The sequence below is a fragment of the Helicoverpa zea genome, chromosome 17 (genome assembly GCF_022581195.2).
Source record: "Helicoverpa zea isolate HzStark_Cry1AcR chromosome 17, ilHelZeax1.1, whole genome shotgun sequence".
NCBI classification, from domain to species: Eukaryota; Metazoa; Arthropoda; class Insecta; order Lepidoptera; family Noctuidae; genus Helicoverpa; species Helicoverpa zea.
The window spans coordinates 8,818,144-8,835,017 of record NC_061468.1 but is presented as its reverse complement, the minus strand read 5'-3'; the positions used below and the strand labels follow the sequence as shown (position 1 = coordinate 8,835,017).

General features: G+C 39.5%; 2 protein-coding genes across 10 annotated transcripts in view; one reads left to right on the top strand and one right to left on the bottom strand.

Moving 5' to 3' along the window:
- The window catches only part of LOC124638127 (zinc finger protein 608-like), a 97,844-nt gene that overhangs the window by 38,594 nt on the left and 42,376 nt on the right, over positions 1-16,874 (top strand). For all 9 annotated transcript variants that reach the window (XM_047174998.1, XM_047174992.1, XM_047175000.1 and 6 more), the window contains one exon: positions 2,444-3,301. In XM_047174998.1, the coding sequence (XP_047030954.1) occupies positions 2,504-3,301 (798 nt within the window). In that variant the 5' untranslated portion in view covers positions 2,444-2,503. The remainder of the gene's footprint in view (positions 1-2,443; positions 3,302-16,874) is intronic.
- Positions 1-16,874, bottom strand: part of LOC124638133 — a 41,598-nt gene that overhangs the window by 16,969 nt on the left and 7,755 nt on the right. The gene's annotated exons all lie outside the window — the stretch shown is intronic.

The following is a 16,874-nucleotide window of genomic DNA, read 5'->3' as shown; positions in this document are numbered from 1 at the left end:
TTAAAAATTCACGTCTGGAACCGCTAATTAAGTGCCAGTGTAATTGGTTCGAGTATTAAGTAAATTGCAAGCGTTACATGCTTCACAATTTGCTTCGCCTTAATGTCTTGTGGCCGATGCTTACCCTTTAAAAACGTGTTTTAAATGAGATACTAACGATTAAACTGCTTATTTGAACATTTAATGCGTTTATTTATTGTTTAAAGGGTATGAGAAGTATTGGTACTAGGAATCGTGAAAAACTTGGCATCCCTTTTTTGTTAAATGCCTCGGAATTACAAATTGTTATTTATGTGTTAATTTAAACATATTATGAGTACCAACTATATATTCTAGGAAGCACACGTCAGTTTTTTTTTAATTATTTGTGTCTTGAAAACATCACTCATATCTGCGAGTGGATAACACAATGATGTCGTCTAAATATAAATGTAGTATATCGTTAACTTGTTCGTAAATTCTATACGAAAGGGCCGTCGTAAATCAGGGATCTTAAATCAAAGTTCACCCCATTACTCCTTGCGGACGCCGCCGCCTCCGTCACTAGATGAGACGAATGAGGGGCCCCAATACCAATATCTCAGTTTACCGTCATCTGCTGAAAACCGCTCAGTGTGTCTACTTACTAGCTATTCGGAACTGTATAATTGAATGGATTTAGAAACAATTTCTATTTCACGAAACATTTGTAGATAAGTGGGATGTATTTTTTTTATTTTAATAGATGAAGAAAAACTAAAGATGAGTGCCCTCACTTTACACGATTCCCTTAACCTGGTCATTTTATTTTATCTAAGATCGCAATAACGGCGGTCCCTAAATATAATAATTATATATTCATACAATGTCCTTAAAGAAACACTAGTTCCATTTCCTAAGCTTGTTTTTCATGTGCAGCAAGGTACTTCCCGAGTAAATGCTGAAGCGTTTGTACCAGGCTCGCATAAGCACGCGCGTCATAAAAAAGTTACGAGGAGTTATCAAAAGGGCGCAGTAAAGCCGGCATCGTCGCCGTCGCTATAAACTGCCCGGTCTATGTAGGGTTGCCTGCCATATACAAAGTTTTCCACACTACTTAGAAGTTACGAAAAGTGCTTGGGGATATAGCGATACTGTCGTGAAAAAATTTTAAGAAGGAAATCTCGTGTGCTATCTGCACTTATCCGCTGTTTTCGTGCAACTTGTGGAATAAGCGCCACTTATTTTTTATTTGATTTTTTTTATTTTCCCCAAAAAATAGCAATGTTATTTCTAACAATTATAACGATCACTTCATTGTATTCAGTACCGCGTAAAGACTGCTTTTGTTTAGCTGTCCTGAAAATGACGTCATAAAAAAGTCGTCAACCCTGGAATAATAATACCTCTGTTGCGCTGTTTTCCCATTAAATTGGAAACTGCTCTATTCAGATATAAAGCGAGCCATGTGAAGCTGTTTAAATTATTTGCTGCACATTCGTGTACACTGTTAATCAAGAGCTTTGTTTATAGAAAGATATTGTAATTAACAAATTACTGCTAAATAACAGCTATCAACAAACAACAATAAAATGTAAGATTTAATGACTGCATTATGTAGGTGTAGGTATACTCGCAACGTGCGACTAATATTGAGCTTATTAAGACGGTAATGTCGTCACGTCACCTCGTTATTCATAAAATAAATTTTACTTTATTATGGTACTTTCGTTTATTTGTCATGGTGGCGCATACAATTTTGAGTTCGGGTGTTGGAAGGGTGTGTGTGATAAAATAAAACAGTCCCAGTTCTATAGATAACGCGATAATGGATGTCTAAATGGCATGCTGGCACGAAACGTACATTTTGTTTCGCCTTTTAAAATTCTCGTCGTAAAATAGTGGGTTTAGCGGCAGGGCTTTGCGTAAATTTGAAATGTTTTAGTCATAAGCGCGGTGCAAACGCTAATCCCGTGGCAGTTTGCATCTTCTATTAATCTAATGCTCACAGTTGTAAATAGCAATAAATACGCATAGCTGTGGCACTAAGTACGCACCTAGTCCGGGTTTATGTTACGCTTTGTGAGAGTAACCGGGCTTATCTACGCTGTTTTATGACTATTTTACGATTATTGCCCCTTTGAATTGGTTATAACTTCGTACGATATGAAATTTCTATAAAGGAATAATTTTAAATGGACATGTTCATTTAAGTGGTTTTTACGGCGCTGTATTAATTTTTATAGCCCCAGAGCCGGTGCGCTCGCTATGCTGTTATTTAAATTTCATCTTCTATCGCAGCCTCACATCTACATGTCGATAAAATTATATCAATCATTCCTTTGATTAATCTTTGGTAGAAGGTTGGGTTTATAGTTAAAATGTCGTTGCCACTTATTTTTCTCTCTATCGACCTGTTCCGGTGGTCTTGTTGAATTGTTGTACTTGTTGTGGAAGAGTGGATGAGAAGATGTGATTGTTTCAGGGCTACAATGGTGTGTGCGTGTGCGGGGCAGCGGGGGGCGGGCGCGGGCAGCCGGCGCGCATGGCGGCGCCAATGAGGGAGGGCGCGCCGGCCGGCGGAGCTCGCCCCGCGCCCCACGCGCACCCCGCCAACTTCGAGTACGATGACAACGAGTGGGACATCGGCATCGGCGACCTCATCATAGACCTCGATGCCGACATAGAGAAGACAGACGAGGCGGGCGGCATGGCGGCGCGCGCCGAACCCGACGCACAGCGCACCGCGCTCAAGATGAAGATCAAGCGCACCAAGCCTGGCACCAAGAGCTCCGAAGCCAAACACGAGATCGTCAAGTCGAACGAGATGAACGGCGAACCTAAGGCGTCGGTGCCCGCGCAAGCCGCGCCGCCCGCCGCCGCCAAGCGCGGCTCCGGGGGGCACCGGAGAGACAAGGCGCGAGACAAGCACCACCATCCGCACCCTCCGCACGACGTCAACGGCGTGGCCCGCGTGCCGCCGCCGCCCAACGCGCCCGGCCCGCCCGCGCCGCCGCCGCACCCGTCCGCGCCGCCTGCGCCCGCGCCGCACGCCGCGCACGCGCCGCACGCGCCGCACGCCGCGCCCGCCAAGCCGGAGCCGCGGCCCGCGACCGCGCCTCGCCTAGACAATAAGCCCCCCGCGCCTGCGCCCCCCGCGCCTGCCGCCCCCGCGCCTGCGCCCCCTCCGGCGCCCGCGCCTGTGCAGCACCCGCCGCACGCGCACCATACCTCGCATGCGACGCATGCTCCCTCCACACCTTCCAAACCTGAACCTGATGACTCGCGGCAAGAAAATCACAGTTCGCAGCCGCCAGCCAAGAAACAAAAAACAGAACCTAAGGTACTATTCATTTTTTTGCTGATTCAAAGTAGATAGATGTGTCTATAACATGATGTGTAAATAAGTCTTACGCTCTATCATCAGAGAGGGTAGAGTTAAGACCACACTGCTGCGCCGGTTTCCATTGGTGGCATGTGTCAATTTGTCGATATTGCACTGTCTTTTCCCACGGCTGGTATCTGAATAGTCAGTCCTTAGCTACAGCCTAAACAAAATTATTCAATCATTACGATCTACTATAGTAAATAGGCCTCTCAGCTCTGAGTTGACTAATACCATGATCTTATTCTCTTCACCCAAAGCTTGAGCTAAACCGCTGTGTTCAAATCCCGACACCCAAATAAATTGCTTTTAAGGTATTGTGATTTTTTTTTTATTTATTTATTTAAAAACATACACACTATCATTACAGTGTAATACCAATTCGATAGTGGTGTCCACAATACCTACACACATACAAAAATAATAAAATTTAACTTAAATCTAACATAAAAACAAAACAAAACAAAACTGGAAATCAAAATAACTATACAAAATCATAAAAAATTTAACACTAAATTTATAAGAAAATAATACAATAAAACCTCCTAATAACTATAACTTATAATATTTAACAATACTATTGCAAATTCCCTCAGATTGCACGAAAACAAATCTATCCTCGCATGCACTTCATTTAATACCCGTATTGTGCGGGTGAGGGGTGCCTTCGCCAGCAGATTGGTTCTGGCTGCCGGCACTGCCAGCAGTGGCGGCCGCCGCCGTCTCCACACGTACCTGTCCGGCACGCACAGCTGCAGGTGACGCAGCACACCCGGGTTGTGCGCTAAACCTCGCAGGAGCTTTACCGCATACACCGCGAGTGTAAATTCCCTGCGCACTCTTAGTTGGTTGTACCCTACCATACCCAGTACAAAAAGTGTAGGATACATCAGCGGGTAATATGGGTACACCCCATAAAGTTTGAAATACAAGTGTCTGGTAAACTTGTTTTGTACTCGTTCAAGCATGACACTGTATTTCGCTTCATGAGGCGCCCAAATCACTGCACTGTGCTCCAGGTGACTCCTTACCAAAGCGTCATACAGCACCCTGAGGGTAGTGATGATGTTCACTGGCTACCTTCTAATTTTAGATCTTCATCGCCTGTCGTTGTGGAAATTACCATTTCCGCAAATTCAAAAAACGGAGCTAGTGCTACTTAATCCAAAGCAAGAGAAAGCTTTTATTCAGATTTTCTCTCATGAACTGATGATACAATTACGGGACGATAAAAATATGATAATGATAGAGCAGAGAAGTCACTTATTGTAATCGATCGATCACCCAATCCTCGCTGATAACCATAATCGCACGCTAATCGTCCGATTGCTCTTATCGCGTGTGTATCCGATTGTTTCGGAACAGTGTATTTAATTGTCCGGGCTTAGGGCTGTTTGCGAGCTTGATTGAGTGCAAACGGTCGTGGGGTGTAATCCGGGCCTGTCGCCTGCCGCATCGGTTCATTAAATCACCCCAGCGGGCCGCCCCGCCCCCCGCACCCGTCGACGTCACAATACCCGCTGCACTCCACAAATTAATGCGATTGTGGCCTCCGTGGCAAATAAGGCTGTGTATCTTCGATGCAGAATAGCTGGAGCCAAATTATACAGTACAAAGCTAAGCTTCGTACTGTATATTAATACGTTCGAGCATTGTTCTATAATTTGATCTACACTCAAGATCTGATACTTAAATAGGAATTGTTAACTATTAACGTTCAATCTGATTAAAGATTTGAGTTTCCCCTCGGCATTTCCATTTTCTTCATCCAAGTAAGTAATTGCGAGTACGTGTCTGGAAAGCGAACACTATACAAATGCAAGGCTGGTCGTCCGTGGCCGTATATTGAGAATTTAATACTGTAGCAAGTTGTCATGCGCGGTACACATACAGAACGGTATAAGTAATGGGGATCGGCTCGTTAACTCTTGGTAATCACCGGCCGCTTTCCCTGTCTCCTATAAAATAGTTAAGTTACTCCGCTAATAAAATACCACCAGTGAAGAATCCTCGTCGGCTTGTGCACCTGCATGCAATGAACATCTTTCACAATGCTTAAGCGAATGCACGACACGCATCATTAATCATGGCGACGCGACGTGACTCCGAGCTATTGCCAAAGGTTTATGCAAACCGCGCGTCTCGTATGAACTCATCACGCTCAACCACATCAAATTATGGTTAGTTTGTTACATTAAAGTTTTATCAACGACAGCTGCTTGAGCAATACCGCGTCCGCAATATTTTATGGCCCAACCGAAATTACTGCGCCGTATAAATGTATAGGGAGAATCTAAGATGGAGGGACACGCTCGCTCCCTTTTGCTTTTCTTGTTATTATTCGCTCGAGGGTTGCGAACACATCACAGTCTCCCAAATTCCATTCATTAATCACTGTCGAGGGCTCTAAAAATTTCTAAAGTGCCTGTGGAATCAATTTAACGTTTGCCCCCCTAACTGGGAAAGTTTGTGAGCGTGATAATTAAAGACGAGATATCAATTTCGAAGTCTTTACTCTTACTCTTAACAATGTTCAAAGATTTAATCCACTTAGGCTTATTAAAATATGATCGCGTAAATGGCAGCTTCATAAAAGAAATATCAAGAGAATTTGTTTTGAAGACTTGGCAAGACAATGAATCCAATTTGTATTGACGTAAATTCAAAATGTTTTCTGTGTTACATAAATTGTTTTCTAAAGATGTTAGAGATACATTTAGCAGTAAAAAACGTTCTGTTAATGAGTGTAAGCATGCACAATTCGTTTCACACGACAATATAATGAATAGCTTTGCGAAGCCGGGTGTAGTGAATCCTCTTTATTTGCTTACACAGTATCTGTGTGCCCCTGACCATTGTCTGCTCTCGCGGCACTTAAACTGTCGCATAATACACCATTATTATGACCAAACTCGGAATGAGGGGTGATACCCTCGTCAATAATATTCAATTCGTTCTTTCAAACACGTTGGCTGTAGTAATGTGCCTTTTAATATGACGAAACGCGTTTGATAGCTCGATCCCCATTGATATTCCTGTTGAATGTAAATTGTTAACATTTAATGACGTGGAATACGTTTAATCAATTATGTTTTTTAAATTTCTATCACCTATGTGATGGATTAGTAATACAAATATTAAATTGTATTTATCATTAATCGTAACATTGATTAAAGTAATAATGTTTAAGTCAACAGTCATAGTTATCTATTAACGAAATCTTTTTTTAGAAACCGAGGCCTGATAACAATAAAATTAACGATTTTTAACTCTTGTCTGGATTTTCATTCAAGTTGGAGCAATTTGTAGCCAACACGCTTAGTTGCAAACCAAGCCTTGGTTATCATTCATCGCGGTACGATTTAAACCAATATGAAGTCTTGTGATTTCAACGACTGTAGTTAATCATCATTTTATGATGGTATAATTATTATCTTTCACGTGTATCGGGCCTCGGGCTGTACATATAGCAAGTTAAAAGAATGTATTTGTAACATGTTTAAAATTAACATAAAAAGATAAGACGCTATTTAAGTATGTGCTTGAGTAATAATCTGGTGTAATTAAGATAAAAACAATGACAAATGAATAGCTCTTTATGAACGTTTATTATTTAGACATACTACTATGTATTTATGTATAACGTTATACTGAATCAATCAATATCTCAATATCATTTTAGTTGATCTAGTATAATAATAAATATCAATTTTCGAGAGCTATGATTACCCACAGTAAAAAAGAGATCAGAATGTTAAATTGATAGCAGGCAGACGCGATAAATTAATATAATTTCTATCGAAGTGACCAGGAGAGCATGATATTTAACATGTATATGTCGTCACAAATGAGGTTAATAGCACCGCAGCGCTCGATTATACCGATCGCTCTGAATAAATTTACATGTTGATTGCCGGCTGATCAGTGTTCTCACTAAACTAACTGCTAACTGGCTGCCAAGCTCACCGCTTACATTAAATAAATATGTTAGAGCTTGTGCCGCAAGTCACGCCAATTGTAAAATCAATTTCTGTGTTGTGTCACTGATTGTACGAATTAATGTTCACGTATCATACATCATATACAACTACACTGGTACGGGGACATATTACAACCCGCGGCCGTCAGATTATTAACCAAGACATAAATCGATCTATAATGTCATATTGCCGTGTAATTAGTCTGACGAAATTATTTTTAAAAAAAGTAGAGGATGGCTGCAGCGCTATAGGGAGGAATTTGCAAAATTGAACCATCTCTGACGTGAGTGATAAATTCCAATGAATTTTTCGCTTCAACAACTTTATTTATACTTCGCTCGTACATATCGCGTTACCTGCTCCGGGCGTATCATCATTCATTAAAAAAAGCGTTATTGCTCCAGCCGAACTCCATGACTTCATGCCGTGAATTAAAATTTTAATAACCTATACACGGAGTAATTGATTGATGCGATAAAATGAATGTGCTATCAGGCTCCGCCATAACTCCCTCGTAGGGCCGCGGAACGAATCGCAATAATTACAGTAAATGCACCGCCATCATTATTATACTCGTTCGCAGTGATCGTGTCGGCAGGATACGCAATGGAAAGCTAGCTATGTCAAGGTACTGCTTCGTGCTAGACACCGTAAATCGTTTTGATCTCATTTACGAGGCATGTGTAGGCTATCATTATAAACTTGAATGTTAATCATAAATTAATTCTCAACATGAATGTGAACTAGCTAATTATTTGTTTTTTGCTCAATTGGAAGTTCATAAAGCCATTGAGCAAGACAGCAGCAGGCGCGAGGAGGTAGTTCGCCAGCTGCCGGCGGCTACTGTGTAATTATTATTGGCGTAATTAGGATGTGAGAGGCCGGGCAAGGCCCGCGGCGCCGACTGCGCGCTCCACTCTAACAAATGCCATTATTATTTCCGCTTCGTATTATACTTGGCTGCGGTTTGTTACGTCCTCGTTTATTATGTCATGAACAATTGAAACGATAATAAATATTCGCTTCTGCAAAGCAATTGATTCAACATTAATTGCAGTGATCTGTAAGTTATCACGATTCACGCTCCGCTCGCTCCACTCCGTTCTCGGCGTGCCCAGTTTATGTTTACTGTTACTTATTTAACGGTTTTGCAATTTGGCTGAGTAACTGAATATTATTCCACTCGAAATGTTTACTGGCCAATTGACAGCTGCCATATTGAGCTGCGTGGAGCGTCCCCTATTACTACTTCAATTAACACAAAACTCAATCTGTCATCGCTATAATAACGCATAAGGTTGCGTTCGCTCCGCTATAAATTCCCCCGTCTTAGTTGTCATAAACCCATTTAAGTTAGTTATACGGTATTCTGGGTGTAGGAGCGCTTCGGCTCGACTGCGGACTCGTTTCGTATTTGGTCGACCGGATCCGGGATCGAGTCGATTGTTTCGTCGGTCTCGCCAGTAATCCGCAGCTGGCGTTTACCTGCGCGTCTCTTTGTTCACTGGAAAGTTTCTCTGTGCGACAGACACGACCAACAGATTTGTCGCACCACACTCCGCTTTCGAATGTGTATTATAACGATAGAGCTCGTCTCCAATTTATCTTTGAGACTCAGCGTCATGAAAGAATAGAGTTCTTATTTTAACTTTTTATAAGTACTTTGCGCAAAAACATTAAGTACCAATAAAATCAGTTTTACTATTGGCACTGACGACTGCCGTACGTCAGCACGAAACGATGAAAAAGCCAATTGATTAAACCCAATAAAACTACACGATTTCGGCATTGCACGAACAAATCGTATCGCTCGACTAGTTCGTCGACTAATAAAACCTTCACAAACAAAATATAGGGGAGCTTGGGATCAAAAGCCGATTTTTTGTTACTTTTTTTATAAGCCGCTATTTTGCCCTCTTTTGTGCCCGTGTTGTTTACTAATGGTTTCTGTTGGGTTCGACTTAAGATAATAACTCGGGTTTTTTCTCGCCCATGTGTGGTGGCGAGCGAGTTTTTGCCGCCGGAAATGCGAGAATGCTGTTGGGTCGGATTAAAATATATATTTGTTGATTTTTCGGCTTAATCTGTAAACGGACGAGTGCCGCGTGCATGCGCGCCGTATTTTGTTTTATTTTTGTTCAAAGCGGACCGATTACGGGCATTTCGATTCACTTTCATTTCGATGTCAGCGTTTGTTTTTGAAACCGATCTGGTTTATTAAATCGCATGCCCCTTTCCCCCGTTCATTTTTCATTTAGCCGCCGCAATATCCGTAATCGTTATCGGTGGTTCATCAATCACCGCTCTCGTTTAATTCCCCAATATCCTGCGGTACCCAACTAACAATTACATGTGAGGGTCCCGTATCACCGGGCGCCGGGCAACGCGGTGCCAATAACATAAATTGTCACGGGTGGTCGGAAGTGCCCCGCGCCCTCCGCGTTCCTCGCGCCTCCTCTCCTCCGACTCGAGAGCTCGAGATTGCTGTCGACTCGACAATCGATATTCAATCTCTTTTGACATTTTATACGCTCCCTACTTTCTTACTTTGTGTCGGCGTTTAGCGCAGATGATTGGGATTGAAGCGAAAGCGAGCATTTCCCTTTTCTTAATCGTTGTCTGGTATTTCAATTCGCATTGTGCCTTCTTATTATGTATCTCCTTCATTCTCGTTTGAAGAATAAAAATGCTCTATTTACTATTGATGTTTTAATATTTATTATTCAATCAAAGAGAGGATTGCTTAAGACTTAGGCATACCTATCTAGATAAAATAAATTGAGCAGACGTTGTCACGACATTCATTTTATCGAGATTTTATTACTCGATAAAAGCAATTTATCATCGCAAACGTTTTTATTAAGCAGTAGCTCGTCTGAGTATTAGCATTTAAATCAATTAGCTATCCTTGAACTTTGCTTCTACTAGACATACATATATGCATTTTAAATTGAGCCGAGCCATCCTTCTCACGTAATGATCACGACAATGAATTCACGAATAAATTACTCCAAACACTCATTAAGAAAATTAAACAATACTCTCGTACGTTATATGTGACTGAGTGAACTAAAAGCTTTTAATACCGTTTACGATTTCACAGAGCTCGTAATTACGACATAGTTGAACTAATTAGTGAATTCCGAGCGCGGAGCAGCCATCGGTCGGAGGTAATTACAAATCCAAGCCGCGTCGCTTATCCTGGCAAGTTATAATTGAAAGCTCGGTGGCCCAGAAGCCGAGCGCCTCGTGTATCGCGTTATTAGGTGCGCATACGTAATTTGTTTGTTAAAGACGGCACGCAGTTATACCCGCTGTGAATAATTTAAATTCATCCCCTTGATGGGACGCGGGGTGGCGCCCTCCCGTATCGATTCTGTGCTTTGTTCAGCTGTGTGTATGTGTTTGTGATGTGCACTCCATACTTTCGGCGGTTCTCTGTTCCCCTGGTATTAGTGAGCACGGATTCTCGGCTCGTTCGGTCGGTCTGCCGCAAAGCCGGCCTATCAGTTGACACGGCCGGCTAGGGTTACCTACCTACTGAAAGTAATCTCCCGTCAAATGCCCACTTTTATTGCCCTTGGGGAAATTCTAAATAAATAGTTCACCACTAGCCCTTTTCATCACGTAACCGCTATAAAAAATTAAAACTTTTATGCTTCATGTCGTAAATTATTCATGAGCACCTCTCTGCTCTTACTTGTGATGTTAATTTCATTCTAATTTCAATAATTACATTCAAAACATGTAACATTATCTAATGAAAAAGGTTTAACCTTGGTACAGTAATAAAATCTACTTAATAGACTAACCCAGAATTAATACATAAACATAGCATGCATAGAATACACACTTACATAATTTAGGGCGTTGGTAAATTAAATAATATTGACTGTCTGATCAGTGAACATTGTATTCGAATCGATTGAAATGTTGTTCATTTACAGTTAGGACATCTTGTTGCCATAATTATCGTAAACAAAACGACTCGCTGACAGCAACAATATTAAGGGATATATATTATATTAAAGTATACATTCCACTTAATCTCTGCGGCTAATTTGGAATGTTTGTATCCATAATATTTAGATCTAATGGACACCCACGCAAAGCCGAGTCTATTTCTGCCCCGGCGAGTTTTCACAACGAGCTTCGACTTTAGTTTCTATTTCCATCGCGATAAGAATCATTTGGTAGCTGGACTACGAGAATATTTTGTTGACATGAAAACTGTATGCCAACATTGAAATATACGTTCCATTTAGATTTTTCAGCGGTCGTTAGTAACCGCGACACGTACTTCGATACAAATGATCGTGTATCTAAAATTGCACAGTGCTGGACGTCCGTCCCACTTGCTGTCGCTAACAATAAATGACATTGATGTTACTATTAGAGGCTAATTGAGATAACACGATAATCTAACGTCTCATACGTAACGTAGGTCGTACTGGCACACAAATCGGAACACATAGCATAATAATATCGTTATCTAGGACACTCGTAGTTGCCTTATTAAGACATGAGTGGCGCACCCTGCCAGCGCTTGAGAATCTGTTTAAAACTTTAGCACAATACTTGCGCGACTTTACTACGTACCTAACTAGTAACTACACAGAATACCTCAGAATACAACTTAATAATTACATTGTACATAAAGATACAGTTTTCACTCGATAATGTACTATTAGGCAACAATATCTTTTCCCAAACATAATTATCACTTTTAAATTATCGTTTCGAGTCGACACGTAATTTTTTTACAGTTGAAATTAATACACGTCTGTGTAGCTGTAAACGTGTACTTGTTTAGCAACTGTGCCGGTCATATTACGTCCATGGGTTGAAAATAAACCAGCATTTTATTTTTATCAAGCGTGCAACGCGAAATGTGACGGCCTATCTGATAAATATGTGAAATATAACAGCTAGCTCCACGTTTGAGCAAATTGAGTTAATTACTTATTTTGTGGACGGCGCGACTGACAGACAGACGCTTTTAGAAAGGGTTTTTGTTCACGTTTCTCATGTAATTTGAGTTTGTCTGCACATTATTTATTGTAAAACATTGCGCTTTAGTTAAAAACAGAACTGTATTTGAATTGATAGTGAATGGTACATAATAAAGATATATGCATGTAAAGTTAAATGAAAATTGAGGTAGGTATACATATTATTGAAGTCCCTGGAGCAGTTTCTTTTTAATTTTACATGACTGAAGCAATCTTCTGAAATAATATCCAACTTTGATCTAACATTATTGGTATATATATATTGCGGTTTCTTACCAGTATGTCTGGAGTAATGGTAAAAATTACTACTGAACCCTAAAAATGAAAAGTTTTTATTGTTTCAGTTACATTTATTCTTCGCCCAGTTTTATCTGAGACTTTTAAAATTATCAATAAGATAAGATTATTCTGATTTTTCGCTGCATTCTAAAGTTTAAGATGTTATTTAGATATAAAATGATTAATGAGACAATGCTTGATGTAGATTTTATTTGTGTTAAAAATAAAATATTTCATGATGTTTAGGTATGCATCATCTATTCTCATATCACTCTATGCTAAATATACAAAAAAACAAGCAATTGTTTCCATAATTATTATAGCTGTTAAACCGTCATACTATGCTGTAGGTACCAGGGTAACAGAGAAGCGAGACGTTAGTCAAACGGCGCGCAGTACGCGACTTCGTTGAGAATAATTTCCTTAGCCATCACTGCTCGCGGCGAAGCGACAACTGAATAAAGTTTTGTACCGCGTTAATTGCCACCAGGGGCTCAGTCGAATGGCACGTCTTTAATGAGACGGCTTCTTTAATGAAAATACCAAGTGAACAGGGCTGTCATTTCACTATTTACGAGAATCTGGCTTTGTAAACGTGCAAATTGGAATAACTCAAATTCAGACATCGTTAAGTCGCATAACTGTGAGCTTTAAACCGTCCTTTGAGGATTATTTCCGCTGTTTATGGCAGTGAAAACATTGCAATTATATTTCTGTATAAACCACAGCACGAATTCAGATAAACAAGAGCCTGTTCAAATGTTTGCGCACACGTAGTGCAGCCGAGCTTGCATTTATAACGTTGTAAAAGGATATTGCTATTTTTTGTTAAACGGATGTGTAAATAATAGCTATTGTATTAAAATAACCCAGCACAAATAAGGCTGGGCTTTTAGTCTGGAATACTAAAGTTAAAGTCCAGTAAAATTGGCTCGGCTACACTGAATATTGCCACAAAACTCTTTAACAATGTAATATGATGGGTCTCGTTGCTTGTTATGATAATATTTATACAGTTCGCAGTCCATTTATATCTTTAAAAGCAAAATGCCAACCATAAGTCAAACAAACAACACAAAAGAACGAATCGCATACTTTACGAAATACAAAAACATCATTAAAATGCAATTCATGTTTTGTTTTTATCTTGTCGCTGACAATTGATCTGTTACATTCAAAAGTAATTGAAGACTTATATCGATAAGCAGGGGAATTATATTATTTTTTGTATTAGTATTAAAATAATTGGTTGTTTAACATTATGGCAGCCCTATCCGGGTAAATGCGTAATTCCGCAACACCGGACGGTTCTCATGACTCTAAACGGCGAACATAAGCACATAGGAGTAAACTTTTTATAACACGCTCGTAATAATTATACAGATTGGCATACGGATAATTGAAATCGCGTGAATAATCGGCTAAGATGCGGCAACACCGACCAACACGTCATATCGCGTGCGATCGACTGCACAAAAAATAAATAAGTTATCGAAACATGACATGTGGTTCTCGGAACCGATCAGTTAGGAAGTTTGCCATAAAAATGTCAACTCGATATAATGGCGCGCTCGTTAAGACGAATACGTAAACGTTTTAGGGAATAGCAGCATATCTTAAGTGTAGTTAGTTAATTAGCTACGCTAGGTTGGCGTTGATTAGAACCACAGACCAGCGAATCTAAAATGTAAATTTATGTTTCAAGAGTTTTATACAATAAACTGAAAACCAAACTACAAAAATAATACAAACTACCCAAGTGTGTTTTATGTAGTAATTTAGTAAAGAACTGACAAAAAAAGAACCAGTAGACAGTTTGTTATCATTCACTTCCTAACATTTTGTTGAAAACTTCACTAACGATAAATTTTGTACAGTCATTAATTAGAAGAAAAAAAAACAATATTGCTTCGCTATAATTAGTGATTTTATCGCCAAAACAAGCGAACCAGAGCGAACGTTTTTTCTACACAAATCGATTTAAGAAACTGGTTTATTCAATTTAAACTTTAGGTGCTAAAACGTCTAGTCCAATGTTATCTGCGCTCATCTTAATTATAATGTTATAATTTTATTATTCCAGACAATTGCCATTATTTATACTGCGATGATTATAATAAAACTTTTAAATATTCATACATTTACATATAAATTATCGTTTAAACTTTGATTGTGCACTAATGCTATGCAAAATATGCCATTATGACTCATAAAAAGTTCTTTTATCAACGGCTGTTGAAAAACTAGAAGTACTCGGGACTTGAAACTGATATGTTATCGTCTCATCGCTGTGTTAAGTGATAAAATAGTATTAGGGAGCGATAAAATCAATAATAGAATCGTTGACAAAATTCCAATCACTGGCGGCGTCTCTTGCCTTTTAGTTAAACCGATTATGATGTTTAAAAACTGATTATATCTTTGCACACGTAATTAGGTAATTTAATTACTTAAGTAAATGTACGTGATAAAGTATCTTATCGAACGGCTCGCAAGTACTACATTATGTGGTGCTATCCATCCTTGAACATTACGACTGACACAAGTCCATAATTTAATGTGAGCCTCAAGTCTTCCTGGAGTCTTAGTATTTATGGCCGATTTATGAATAAATCATACAATTTTATGTTATAAATGTGCTTCTATCCCCTTATCGTAATACTCTTATCACAAACTGATATCTAACTTATGGTGTGCACGGAGCATAAATCGATATCCGAGGTAATTTTATTTACAGTTACGCACAGTAATAATTACGAACAGTTTACTGAGCACGCCCGTTTATTTATTTCCTGTGAAGCCCCAGCAGACGTACGCACACGACTCGTTTTCGTAAAAAACCTGTTTGCTGCGTTCATTTATAAATTGAACACTTAATTATATCTAGTTGGTCATTTACGCCCGCGGCCCTCGGATAAAAACTAAATAGCAGGTAGTATTGATAATTATACATAATTTAGTTTGAATTACTGTATAAAGCGGTCAGTAGAATCCGCTGTATTGTATCCCACGATATCATTGATCGAATATCAGCTTACGTAAGGTCGTGATAGCCTGTCTAATGTCAGATTTAATCATTATTATGCCTCTATTGATTGATGAACATAGTGATATTAACGGATTGAGACATCAATCGATTGCTTAATGTAATTAGATGCTAGCGAGAATAGATTTTTTGCAATCAGTATTTATTTGTGTAGGGGGAGCGTTAATAAAATACTCATTAGTCAGCAAGCGAGCCGTCCCGGGGCATTTAAACAATGTAGGCGTCGGCGTTGGGCCCGCGATTGGCCATTATGCCATAAATCAGTGTTGACGCGCCGCAGTAATTGGCTCGGTGACCGCGGGCCGCGGCCGCCGCACGTCCAGCTAGATTGCCTCTCCGTTTGATGGACCCCTGGTGTTGCACTGTTTCGACACTAATGGCTATGCTCTTCTGCTGCCCTTGCTAAACGATTGATTGATTTTGGTTTGCCATGTTATTAACTTGAAAACTATATTTTTAGATACATATTTGTATGTATTTCGCAGTAGCAATGTAGGTTTTGTATTCTTTGATTGTGTGACTAGTAGTTCGACAAATTATTGATTACATAAATCGGTTTTCTGTAAAACTTGTGGGTAGTCTAATTTTCTTTTTCCATCTTTTTGGTAAGTAACATAGTAGGTAACAGAAAATACTTGTACGGCTTCAGTTATAAGTACTCTTATACACTACTAGATACAGAAGAAAACTCTCAATAAAACCATAACTAAATAACAATTTCATAAAATAAAAGTATTTAGTTTTCAAATTGTCTACAACACATTGATATTTTTCTTCAAACAAATGACTACAAGCGTTGAAAATAACGGTATTTCCATAACAATGGACCAATGTACATAATGTATAAATTATGTATGCGATATCGATAGCGCGGAATATTTAACAGACTGTATAAATAAATGTTTCTCAACTGTTTGACAGCCACTCGGAAAAATTTAATGGATAGGGCAAACTACGAACATTGTGTGAATATTCATTGATTTCTCTTGTAGACCTTATGACCTGTGTATGCAAAATTATTGCACGGAATAGTCAATGACAAACTTTCTACGTTTCTACGAGATATAATAAAACTTAACATCCACCTTAGCCGGCTAGTTAACACGATAAGGTACTTAATTTAATGGCCAACTCTATTACATTAACTATGTACTGCCAACAGCCATTGATAGGTTAAAAGGCAACTTTGTTGTGGCCATATTATAAAACCGCGT